The sequence below is a fragment of the Leuresthes tenuis genome, unplaced genomic scaffold (genome assembly GCF_036924035.1).
Source record: "Leuresthes tenuis unplaced genomic scaffold, fLeuTen1.0.hap1 SCAF_6, whole genome shotgun sequence".
In the NCBI taxonomy this organism is placed as follows: Eukaryota; Metazoa; Chordata; class Actinopteri; order Atheriniformes; family Atherinopsidae; genus Leuresthes; species Leuresthes tenuis.
In genome coordinates, this window is record NW_027325360.1 from 9,448,183 (window position 1) to 9,460,580 (window position 12,398).

Sequence of the window (12,398 nt, forward strand, 5' to 3'; positions counted from 1 at the left end):
TTCACTTGAATTTTTACCCAAGTAAATGTAGATTTTTTTTAAAGACTGGATTTAGTTTTGATAATTATCACAATGATTATCTTTACTATTTCCACTCTGAGGCTGGTTGGCGTAACTCCTCCGTATCGGTAGATGGCAGTGTTGCACAAAAGTTAATTGGAATTTCTAAAGAACGAAGTAATAAACAATAACTCCAGTCGGGTTAAACTTACGTATTGAAATATAGAAAGACAGTAAAGTTTGTCTTTATAAATGGATAACAGCGATGATGAGATGGAAGAAGATGAAACCGAGTGGAAGAACAGTTTCGTGGATTCTGCAGCATTCAGCCCCGCCGCCCCTGTTTCTGGTAAATTGTGAACTCTTAGCTAGCCAGGGAAACTGTAAAATAGATCAAACAGCTTTTTGCTGTCATTTACGTTTTTTCGAGTTGCAAACATGATCTTTGTTTTTTGTAAATATATATATATATATTTCAGGACTGAGCATCAATGTGACACCGCGACCTGCACGCAGAGTCATTCTCCATTTTGACCTGGATTGCTTCTACGCTCAGGTGGAAATGATCAGAAACCCAGCTCTGAGACTTGTTCCTTTAGGTAATCTGAGGCGATGAGGGTGAATAATCAAACACAAAGTTGCCCTGTTTCTATTAACCATAATGGCTTCTTATATCATCAGGTATTCAGCAGAAATACATCATAGTCACCTGTAACTATGTTGCAAGGGAGCGGGGTGTCACCAAGCTGATGTCTATTACTGATGCAAAGGAGAAATGTCCTGAGCTTGTGCTGGTTAAAGGAGAAGACCTGACACACTACAGAGAGTTGTCCTATAAAGTGACAGGTAGGCAAATAAGTTGCACTAAATAATAAGCTTCACTAAATAATAAGTATTTACAGAAAGCTCAAAAAGCACATGTTTAGTGGGCATGTTTGTTGTTAGATGGGGAATTTTCCTGATTTTCTGGCCACATCAAAGTAAAGAAAACCTTAAACTAACAGAATATGACAACAAAATGTCATAATCAGAAATTAAAAATGCATCCAGTTATCGATAATAGAAAAAGAAAAAAAAGGTTTTTTTTACCAACCTCAGTTGTAATGTTTACTTAATTGATTGAATATTAATATAAAATATTGATTATTTTCTTAATTATTTAAATTCTACACATGTGTATTTTTTATTTCTGTGTTTACCTTGCTCCAATTTCTCCTGTCGGCCCTCCAGATCTGCTGATGTCCTACTGTCCGCTGGTAGAGAGGCTTGGATTCGATGAAAACTTCATGGACGTCACAGAGATGGTGGAAAGAAGGCTTGACCAGACTATGGAATCGGACCGCATTTCATTTAAAGGACATATCTACAATCATTTCAGTAAGTCAGATGTGTGCCTCCGGTGTGTACTTGCACATCTGGCTCTTGGAAACTGAGAAATGACTTGTGAAGAAGCTGAGATGCCAAAACTGGAGAGATATTTGCATGACACTTTCAGTTTCACACCCTTAGAGCCACATGCAGAGGTTTTTCACACCCACACTTTTTTTTTTTCACCCTTTTCCTGAACAGGTGCAGATGTTGGAGCCAGCGACCATCCAAGGTTGGCTGTGGCTTCACACATCGGAGCAGAGCTGAGGGAAGCTATCCACAACAAACTGGGCCTGACTGGCTGTGCTGGCATCGCCACAAACAAGCTGCTGGCCAAACTGGTTTCAGGCACCTTCAAACCCAATCAGCAAACTATTCTGCTGCCGGAAGATGTGAGTGACCTCATGGGATGCCTGAGTGGACTCCGAAAAGTACCAGGTATACATACAGTGAAGATGAATCATAAGCAGAAGTGCTCAGAAAAAGATGTGCTGTTTTGTTTTTAAAAGTTTACATTCAGTCTACACAAAAGTTTTTAAAAGTTTGATATTTGGAATATTTCTCAGAAAGTTCATTGATGCATTTTTGGACCTTGACACCTATGTTGAACAACTCTTTTTGTTACTGTGATCTCTTCTCAGGGGTGGGTCACCAAACTGCTAAGAGACTTCAGGCTCTGAGATTAGTCAGTGTGAAAGACCTGCAGCTCCACCCTCTGAATGACTTGGTTAGAGAGTTTGGAGGTCCCAACGCTCAACGCTTAAAGAATTTGGCTCTCGGTGTTGATGATTCACCCGTCTCTCCCACTGGGGCCCCTCAGGTTGGCTTGAGCCCATTTGAAATTGCTCCATTATACATATATCTAAGGAGCATCTCATTGTCTGTTGTTTTATTTTGGAAAAGAATACCGTAGTCAGGAAGCTTTATATGTTTATATTTACTTAACTATATTAATAGCAAAATCACGGCATTGATATCAATATTATGGAAAAGCTCGTCACAAATTAAGAAACTGTTCTTCCTGTGGTATTGGTATTGAAATGGTTTACACCTTCTGAATCTTTAAGTACTGTGCTTGTTCAATGTGGGTATATTTTTTGACTCAGAGGTACCATTCAAAATATGCTGGTAAAGCAGTGAAATTCTGTTGGAAAAAATGTTTCAGTGGTGCATTTGAGGCTCTCTGAGCTTCTCGTGGTTTGATCAAATCAGTCTTAAAGCTTATTTTGGTCATAATCATTTAGGATAAATATAGATAGATAAATTCCTTAGCAGACAACTTGCTTTTGGAACTGGAAGTGACCCGAGATGACAGGCACAATGTAATGACTCCAGTAGTTTCTAATCTCATCATTGGGCGTGCATTTATAGTAACAAAGTTTCATTGTTCTCTCGTGGGACTTCCAACCTGCTCTTAGGGAAAAACAACTGTTGAATTGCTGGAGATTTCAAGTTGTTTGTTGTGAAAGTTATTACATTTGTTGGCAGCATTAGTATCCTCTTTATGTTTCAGTCTCTCAGTGATGAAGACTCCTTCAGAAAAATGTCCTCAAGTAAAGAAGTTTTGGAGAAGATTCAGGAGCTCTTGAGCAGTCTGGTGGAAAGGTCAGGGACAGTTTCAGCACTTCATCAGTCAGTCATCAAAGTAAGAGCTGCTGATCCTGACATTCGTCATCTTGTTTGTAAACTAGGATGCACAAAGATGGCAGGCAGCCTCAAACGTTCAGACTCACAATCCGGAGATACTCCGCGACCAACAAGTGGTTCAGTCGGGAGAGCCGGCAGCTCCCGATCCCGAGCCACATTGGACAGAAGATCACCTCTGGTATGCTCCAAGAAGCATCCTGTGCTTTCACTCCTAGTAAAGCTCTGAATTACAGCTGTAGAAGTTCTTTCAGGGTTACCATTCATTGGAAGAATATACAAAAGTGCAATTTATTCTTCACAGGCAGCATTGAAGATGCTGTGGTCCAGCTGGTCCCTTTGGCCATGAAGCTCTTCCACAAAATGGTGGACAGCGGCGCTGCCTTCCACCTCACGCTCATTAACGTCTGCTTCAGCAACCTGCAGACCAGAGGAGCCATCAGTGGGAAGGGTGCCATAACATCGTTCTTCACACAGAGCACTTCTCCTAGAAAAACACAAGTAAAGCTGTGTCACATGATGTGTGGATGTTGTTCAGACGTTGTGATCTGACATGAATGTTTTCATGTCTAATGTTCAGCCAACCCTTTCAAAAATGATAGTGTTGATTTTCTTTTCTTTTTTTATTGAAAAATTCAAACTTTTACTCTTTAAAATGTTTTGTTTTGCCAGACCAGCAGTCTTAAACTCAAACTTTCAGAGAGAAAAGCAGCAAATGCTCACATTTAAGAAGCCTTCATCAATCCTTCTTGTCTTTCTTGTTCAGTTTCAGTAGGCACCAATCAAAACTTAGATTCAGGAATTCATCATTTTAGCCTGTTAATGTCGTCACTATTATTTGACTTATTTTAAAAAATGTATAATCAGGAATTTTTATATTGCTGAGTGGCTCTTAAAAGAATAATTTCCGGCCAATCTTACTCTCATTTGGACGAGTTTACTGGCATAAGTGTTACATTTAATTAGTTGTGGAATCATAGGTCAACAGAGACCTTTTGCACTGTGCTGGTACGCGAGGATGACATGTCTCTTCTTAGAAAGAGTTTGCTAATTTATAGAAATTCCAGAAATGATTTCTACTCCTTTTGTTCTCCAATAGGATGATTCATCTCAGAGTGCCGAGAGTCACTGCTTGGATCATCATCAAGTCAGCACATGCAACATGATGACTCGACACAGAGCGCACGTCATCTCAAAAAGCTCTTCTAGCTCTGAGGCCACATCACAGGGGTTCAAATGGAAACAAAGCTCAATCGATGCTGTAGAAGAGAATCAAAAGGCATCAGACTGTAACCCTGATGAAACGAATAACACTACATCAGATCGATTGCCACCAAATGTTGACCCGGAGGTATTTAAGATTCTTCCAGAGGAAATCCAAAAGGAGCTGCTATCTCCTGCCTACATAAACTCCCTGTCCACTGCACTTACCAGCCCCTCAGTTGCTGAGGATGCCCTCATATCTAATATAAAGTCTTCACAGATGTTTACAGACTCACAAAATATTAAAGAAACAAAAGAAGTCGCAGAGAAATTGGATGCATCTGACAGAGCAACCACCGTGAATCACCAGGGGCCTGCGGGCACAAGTGGAGTTCAAAGAGAAAACATCACGAAGGAGGAAAAACTGCCGCTCCCCACATCTTTGGACTGTGCGTTTCCAGGAAATGTGGACCCTGGAGTGTTTTCTGAGCTTCCGCCGGACGTTCAAAGGGAGCTGATGTCCGAATGGAAGCAGCAGAAGCCGGTTCTGAAGACTCCGTCGTCCAGGAAACCAGGGAGAAGCTTGACGACCAAAGATAAGGACAGAAAGGCTGCTGGAAAAAGCAGCCAGGCAAATAACTTGTTCAAGTATTTCAAACCCAGTTAGAGAAAGATGTTGACATGTTGACAATTTTGTCTTTTTTTTTTTAAAGAAAATCTTGCATTACTGTTAGTTCTTCCCAAACAAAATAAAAGAAACCAGTTCCTTCGCCCTACGGCAGCACTTTGGTGTAGCTTCTGCCTCTAGAAATGAGAGAATATGAAGATGATTGATTTCAGGACAGACTGCATGAATATGGTGCTTCTAACTTTATTAATGAAAGGCTCCTTAGCATCAGCAACAGTTTAGCCAAGTGGGATCAAAACAGTGTAAATTCTGATTAAGGGGTTCAGCTTCACGTTCAATGTTTTCTTCTTGCTTTCGCACTGTGTAGAGAGGCAGGATTACCCTGCTAAGCCTTGAGAAGCAGGGCCCGCTCCTTACTTGGACGTTTTCCTCTGAAATCCACAGAAGTGCACGTTATTTGTCGACAGTGGACACAATCCACCGTTCAAAGGGTCTTTTTTGTAAGCAGGAAACATAAGGTCTGTAAGCACAACCCCCACTTACATCTTGAAGGCCTGAAACTCCTCCCTGGATCACATGTAAGAAGGGGGGGGGGTCCCAGTATCCTTCGTGATAGTGGTTATTCTATTTAAGGAGTGGAACAAATTTTGGATGGACATTAGTACTTCATGCAGATAGACTGGTAAGGTTTGTGTGTTCAGATGTTTTAGCCTGTGGGTACTTTTACAGAAAACAATCTGTATTTAGGATTTCGAATATGCTTTTTCAGTTTCACACAGAGATTGCTGCTAGTTTGTTGGTTAAATACTCACCGTGTACTCGCTCCACTGATTGCAAATAATAGCCTTAATGGTGCTAATGGAAAATGCCTCCATGTGGGGTCTCTATGCAGTGGACTCTTTACACATTAAAGTTATGACAACAACCAAAAAAACAAAAACGTTTTAGTTTGTGCCAAATTACAGATGAGTTTTTCCCTCTGAACCATTTTGTATAACTAAATCTGACTTGACGTGCCGTCTTTGCTTCCCTGCCTGACCCCAGCATCATCTGGCATCGTTAGACCTCATATCAGTGACCTCAGTGTGTCATGCAGCATTGAGCTGTCTGCCCATAGCCCTTTAAGTCAATGAAAGGACTCCTGTCTGCCAAACAGAAGTTGTTTTTTTGCCGAGCAAATTCAGAGAAAAGTCTGGAGAGGCATTTGACTGCTCATGTGGAAGCCAGCTCCAGTCATGTGCTAGTCCTTCTCTGATCAGCGCCTAATGACTGGGGAGTTATGACGTCCAGCTAAGCCTGTGTGATGGTCTTGCACCCTCAGACTGAAAACTGCAGCTTAGGCGGAAGAATTTTTTTTCCCCCAGTTACAGCACCCCTGTAAGGGTTTGCTAAAAATTACCCAGATGTGTCTTAACTCTCATGGTGTGGTACGTGTTTAATGAAAACCAGCGAAGTATTGTACTGTGAGATCAACTCTGTGGTAGGTTCAGCACAGCTGCACAATGGTCGACTGGGATTATGACTATCTGATCAAGCTGCTGGCACTGGGGGACTCAGGGGTGGGAAAGACCACCTTCCTCTACAGGTACACGGACAACAAGTTCAACCGCAAGTTCACAACCACAGTGGGCATTGACTTCAGGGAAAAGAGAGTGGTGAGTGATGTGCCGCATGTTTTCCACTTTGTGTTTGACCTGATTTGTGGTATTTTCATGTTTGTATGTTCTATTCTGCACAGGGAATACGATTTTTTTTATTCATATTTGCAAACCATTTTCTAACAGCAATACGATCAGAAAACAACCTCATAAGCAACAAATATGTCATATTAAAGTGTTGCTTTATGTAGAAAAGCTCATTTAATTTTTTTCTTGTATCTTTGACTCTAAGTAAGACCATTTTAATGTGTCTGTTATCACTGCTCACATGAATTCATAACAATGTCCTTCAGTCACAGTGGATTCATTTACATTTTTCTCATTTTCAGTTATGTCCCATTGTAGAGTTTTGTTTTATACTGATAAATTAAATAATAACCATGTGTTTATAAAAAAAAAACTAAAAAAAAAACCCATGTGACAGAATCGTCCAAAGGGATTTTGTTGTAGTTTATTACGTATTGATGGCAGATGTTAGGCCTTTTGGAGCATTTCCTTCTCCCTCTCTCTCATATTTAACAAAACTGAAGCAAATCACATCATTTTCTGATGTTGTTAATATTATTGTCATTATTTTCATTTTTCTACAAGCATTGTAGCAGCAGTGTTATCGCCAACACAGCTGTGTGGTGACACTTTGACACTTTGACACGTCATGCACAGATCAACTCAACCAAAAAAGGACATGAGGGGAGAAGCAAATCAATCCTACCTCTTTTTCTGAGTAGCTCTAAACTGTCATAAGATTCTCTTCCTTTTGCAAGTAAATTGCATAAAAATGCAAAATTTGAGAGTAAAAACATTCCTGTACTTACAAAACAATCATTATCTTTGCAATTAAGTGTATAAGTGGTGACATTGCCAATAGGAACACATTATTCAGAGGCCTGTTTGAGCTTTGACATCAAACAGGTTATTTTGCTTGATTTTAAGTGCAAAATAGCACTCCCCTTATGCAACAAATGAGACCAGTTCAGAGGCTGAGCATCTTTGGCTGTTTTGATTTATATACTCTCTGGTTTGGCTCAGGTGTACATGGGGACGGGTGCTGATGGGACGAGTGAGAGGAACTTCAGAGTCCACCTTCAGCTCTGGGACACAGCAGGCCAAGAGAGGTAAGTCTGACCTGATGTGCTTTATATGTGAATTTAGTCTGATATTGACGTGCACAGATTTGACATTCATGCTTTGATAACTGACAGTGATGATACCAAAACAGCGGTGTACACTGTTACTTCTGAGCACCAACGTGTGCAATCTATGCCACCAAAGCAAGTAAAGCATTGGCTTGCATTGATATTTCTTATAATTTATATTTATACAATGCTCTGGCAGCATTTTGATGTTTCCCCCTGGCCTCGGAGTCTGAGAAGGGGTTTGTTCATAAACCCCGCTGCTGTATGTAAAAAGCAAAAAGAAGCAGAAATCCTTTCATTCCAGTGGAGGATTTATTTGACAGGTCTTGCTTCAAAGGGGCATCCAGAGGATCAGACTGACATGTCACATAGAGGACAGGGAAAGAGCACAATAAAGCTGATCACCTGAACACAAACTAATAAAATAAAGAATACTGGAGACTTTTTAACTTCTCAATTCTTACATTGCTGTGAGGTTGGTATTCACTGCAGCTCTGCTTCAAGCTAAACAATAATTGTTGTTTCTGTTGTTGTTGTCTGTGTAGTAGTATTCTCAGTAGTTTTCATTGTATTGTAGTTCACCACTGGGTACCACTGGGTACTATGAATGTCTGTACAAATTATTTTATCCCACTGAATGTCTGCTAAGATGAAGATCTGGCTGTTTCTAGGTTCCGCAGCCTCACTACAGCTTTCTTCCGAGATGCTATGGGCTTCCTGTTAATGTTCGACTTAACCAATCAGCAGAGTTTCCTCAACGTCAGGAACTGGATGAGTATGTATCTTCTTGTTATCGATGCCTTTTTCAGTGTTAGGCTCAGCTAATTGTTGTTTTAGGTGTACTCGTGTACTCTGTTGGTTTCAATGACTTCCTCTGTCACAAATCAGGTCAGCTACAGGCCAACGCGTACTGTGACAGCCCAGATGTGGTGTTGGTGGGCACCAAGGCAGACCTCAGAGACATGAGGAATGTTCACGCCAGACAGGCCAGAGATCTAGCGGACAGATATGGGTGAGGCATTGCATGCACTTGCTTTTGCCTAACAGCGCAAGAATGAGTTTCCACTCACAGAGAAGGCCATAATGTAAAGAGGTTCAGCAATCTGCAAAGTTGCATCTGCAGATGGTGGAGCAATTTTCAGAATAATGTTTCCTCAATGCAAAGACTTTGAATATTCCATCAATCTGGAGACATCCCTGTGGGCAAGGGACATGGGCGGAAATCTGTATTCGATGCAAGTGATTTTTAGGCCCACATGACGGAGATGTGAGACATGTCATGGAAAGCACTTCAGGAGCTCAAGAACACTAGAAATCATTGTCTGTGAACACAGTTCACAATGTCATCCAAAATTACAGTTTAAAGCTCTGTCATGCAAAGAAGAAGCCATTTGTGAACATGATCCAGTAAAGGTATGTTATTTATAGACCAAAGCTCATTTAAAATGGACTGCAGAAAACTGTTCTGAGGTCAGAAAAATCCATCTATTTTCTATACCAGACACGGTAGACACGGTGGGCTGTCTTTGGTCCAGACAACAGATTACATATATCCCATCGTGGATGACCCCTACATGATGGGAAGAATAGCTTAGTTTTCGTAATCCAACTCAGGGAGAGCTGGAGCCTATCGGTCAGGAAATTGCAAATTTGGAATTACTTTTAGAAATCACGAGCGCTGTGTCCTCCAAACTAAACAGAACCGATGTAGTCCAGGTGGCTATAAGAACTCACTTCCAAAACCTGCATCTCTGATTTTATGGCTTCGTTGTAGAGTCCGAGTCCGGGTGCTGGAATGCCCTGCCTGTGGTCCAGATCTTTGAACAATTGAGAAGATTTGTTGCCTCGTGACATACAAAATATGATAAGGACTGTTGAGCAGCTAGAGTCCTACATCAGACGAGAATAATTTTAACACTTTACACTTCATGTTCACCTGCCTTTATTAAAAAAAGGATGGAAAAATGTCTCCACTTTTAATCTAACAGTTGTCGGTCATCACTGTCTCTTGTGTGTAAGGCTTTTAATGATGTAATGAACTGTAGATGACGAGATCCTTAGATTCTTTAGAAATGTATATTAAGAAACAACAAGCTTACATTTTCAAAGTGTTTGCCCGTACTACCGTGTCGTGCTGCTGCCTCGGCCAGTTTTTTTTCGGTTTTGCTAACCTCTAATGGAATTTACCTAGTTAAGTACAGATTAAGTAAAAATGTCTTAATCCCTGCTGGTATGATTCAAATCATAATGGTCATCATCTGACACCCATGAACCTTCTGGGTTTTTTACAGATTCATCATGAGTTCATGATTTATCTCAGACATATTTAGGAGAGATTTCTGTAATTTATATGCGTTACATTCTCTTTCACAGTAGTTTATTGTCTGCATCTGTCACCGTTTCACCACAAGATGGTGCTGACCAGCTGCTGTCACCCCTGCTGTGCTTCGTGCTGATCCACCTTGTACATAAAGTTCATAGTTGAAATAAAATAGTTTTACTCTCTTAAGTCCTTGAAATGGATTTGTTTTAGACAATTTGAGAAAATCTTTCAGACTTTATGACTGTAACAAGATACACACGAAGGTGCTACTGATGTTTAAGCTTCCTAAAAGTCATATAAGTTGGTTGTATCATCATTAATGTCAATTAAATGCTTTTATGTCTGTTATTGTTTACAAAAAAACAAATTTCTCAGCATCCCCTACTTTGAGACAAGTGCTGTGACGGGTATTAATGTGGACCAGGCAGTGACCACCCTGCTGAACCTGGTGATGAAAAGGATGGAGCAGAGCTCATACGGACCCCAGAGCTCTGAGCCCAACGGCAGCCCAACAGCAAGTCACGAGATAGAGGAGGCCCCGGTCCGCAGGAGGTGCGCCTGCTGATGTTTCCCTCAGCTGCCACGTGGGAGAACCAGACTTCATAAACTGTATATAATAACTGAACTCCATTCATGCAAACACTCGATCCCCTTTGAAACATCAAACAGCCACTACAATTCAGTTTGTAGTTATTATCTTTATAGAAATAAACTAGAATTATAAACCACATTTCAATAGAATTTGCGATTTGTTTTTTTAAATGCAACAAAAACTTAAATCTTTATTTTCTTCATATGTTTTAACCTTTATTTAAGACGCCATACAAAGAAATGACTTTCAGTGTGTTCACTGACCAGCTTCGGTGTATTTAGAAAATTTCAACAAATCTAGACTTTATTGTCAGCAACACACTCTAAAGAGGGAGAGACGGAAGGCATGTTTGTCTTTATGTAACATCAACCTTCCTTTGAATGAGGTTTTTAGTCATTTGGGAACTGGAATTAGAGCAATCTGTGCCTGTTCTTGCTAAAACAAATTTCAGCTGCTCAGCAGTCTGAGGTTGTTGTTGTTATCTGATTCTCCTCTTAAGATCAGGATAAATCCTGCAGAACAAGATCTGGCATTGTCCTGCTGAATAACTATGGACTTCCCAGGAAAGGATGTTGCCTTGAAGGTAATTGTATATCTCTCCAGTTCCACTATACACCTCTGCATTGATGGTACCCTCACACATATGCAAGTCACCCATGCCATGGACACTGAAGTACACCCATACAGTCATAGATGCTGGGTTTTGCACCATTCACTGATAAAAGCCTAGATGGTCTTTTTCATTTTTGGCTCATAGTCCTAATGTCAGTTTTTCCCAAAAGTAGATGAAACTTGAACTCATCTGATCTCAGAACATGTGCCCTCTGTCTCTGTCCATCTGGGATGAGCTTGTGTCTACAGAACTCTGCAGTGTTACAGAATAGAGTTGTTGTACGGCGTCCTCTTTGTGCACCACAGTTTAAGGTCACATTTCTGGATAAAGATGTGTTAAGCTAGCATGGGTTTTCAAGGCAATCCAGAGCCAGTGTTGCTACATTGATCATTTTTCTCATGCAGAGCTGCCTGGTGGATTCTATTCTCGGCCTTAATGCACAATGTTTTCCTCAAATTTCCTGAATATTTTCTCAATACTACGAATTCCATTCTCTATAAATGTTAAAAGATCAACTTTCTTTGCATCTGGGCTTTGAGAAATATTTAGTTTGATCTTATTGATGATTATCTGGGTGGACTATATGGAGTATAGCACAAAGTGTTGAGTACAACCCAGAGTTTCTTGGAAAAACTAATCTTTTGGTGGATGCTACTTTTATACCCAATCCTGACACCCTCAGTGGTCAACAGAGATTCTGCTGATTACTGAATCTCCCAGATCTGTGTTACTTATTGCGTTGTTGGAATCAAATTTGAGATGTTTTTGGTCTTGAGTCTGTTAAATAAAGGTTTGAACAAACATGGACTTTATATTTTAAAAAACTTTTCTCAAAATGGAGTTTTTGCTACCCTCAAGTTATAATTATACATGTATATAAATATATATTTTGTACGGTACGATACGGTACATCAAATTCATCCACTGGAACTGTGTTAACAACAAAACAATATAAAGAGACATGGTTTCTTACATGGATTATTGCCTTTGTTCAAACAAAAAGAAATCTCAGTCTCTCGTGATTTAAAACTTTCATAGAACTTGTACAGAGGCAGTGAAGCTTTTTTATTCATTGTGAGACAGTCAAACATAAGTATAATGATTAAATGTTAAAGGAACAAACCACATATCGTGCAACAATCTGCATGTACCTGCCATACTATTATTTTTCTGCAATTAGAGCCCTTTACATATATTCCAGATTTTGGTTTTGAGTGTTACGATAACATTTGT

The 12,398-nt window shown here is 40.1% G+C and overlaps 2 protein-coding genes across 3 annotated transcripts; both read left to right on the forward strand.

The window, feature by feature from the left end:
• Nucleotides 1-136: 136 nt before the first annotated feature.
• On the forward strand, nt 137-5,113 carry poli (polymerase (DNA directed) iota). Of its 2 annotated transcripts, XM_072387475.1 has the most exons (10): nt 137-349; nt 480-599; nt 682-846; nt 1,231-1,377; nt 1,570-1,806; nt 2,010-2,188; nt 2,882-2,973; nt 3,060-3,193; nt 3,317-3,513; nt 4,112-5,113. In XM_072387475.1, the coding sequence occupies exons 1-10, from the start codon at nt 253-255 to the stop codon at nt 4,880-4,882; spliced, it is 2,139 nt and encodes a 712-aa protein (XP_072243576.1). In that variant the 5' UTR covers nt 137-252; the 3' UTR covers nt 4,883-5,113. The 2 variants fall into 2 exon arrangements, with proteins under 2 accessions (XP_072243576.1, XP_072243577.1); XM_072387476.1 differs by lacking the exon at nt 137-349 and having other exon boundaries at nt 474-556.
• Nucleotides 5,114-5,484: 371 nt separating this feature from the next.
• Nucleotides 5,485-11,865, forward strand: LOC140309561 (ras-related protein Rab-27B-like). Its single transcript, XM_072387478.1, has 6 exons — nt 5,485-5,525; nt 6,328-6,498; nt 7,531-7,616; nt 8,309-8,412; nt 8,526-8,649; nt 10,336-11,865. Exons 2-6 carry the CDS (start codon nt 6,346-6,348, stop codon nt 10,523-10,525), a joined length of 657 nt encoding a protein of 218 aa, XP_072243579.1. The 5' UTR covers nt 5,485-5,525; nt 6,328-6,345; the 3' UTR covers nt 10,526-11,865.
• Nucleotides 11,866-12,398: the final 533 nt, after the last annotated feature.

Excerpts from the sequence above, each read along its gene's own strand:
- poli (XM_072387475.1), top strand. The coding sequence starts at position 253 with ATGGATAACAGCGATGATGAGATGGAAGAAGATGAAACCGAGTGGAAG. Across the intron at positions 847-1,230 it reads GTTGTCCTATAAAGTGACAG|ATCTGCTGATGTCCTACTGT; the intron begins GTAGGCAAATAA and ends TCGGCCCTCCAG. Across the intron at positions 1,378-1,569 it reads ACATATCTACAATCATTTCA|GTGCAGATGTTGGAGCCAGC; the intron begins GTAAGTCAGATG and ends TTTCCTGAACAG.
- LOC140309561 (XM_072387478.1), top strand. The coding sequence starts at position 6,346 with ATGGTCGACTGGGATTATGACTATCTGATCAAGCTGCTGGCACTGGGG. Across the intron at positions 6,499-7,530 it reads ACTTCAGGGAAAAGAGAGTG|GTGTACATGGGGACGGGTGC; the intron begins GTGAGTGATGTG and ends GGTTTGGCTCAG. Across the intron at positions 8,650-10,335 it reads GATCTAGCGGACAGATATGG|CATCCCCTACTTTGAGACAA; the intron begins GTGAGGCATTGC and ends CAAATTTCTCAG.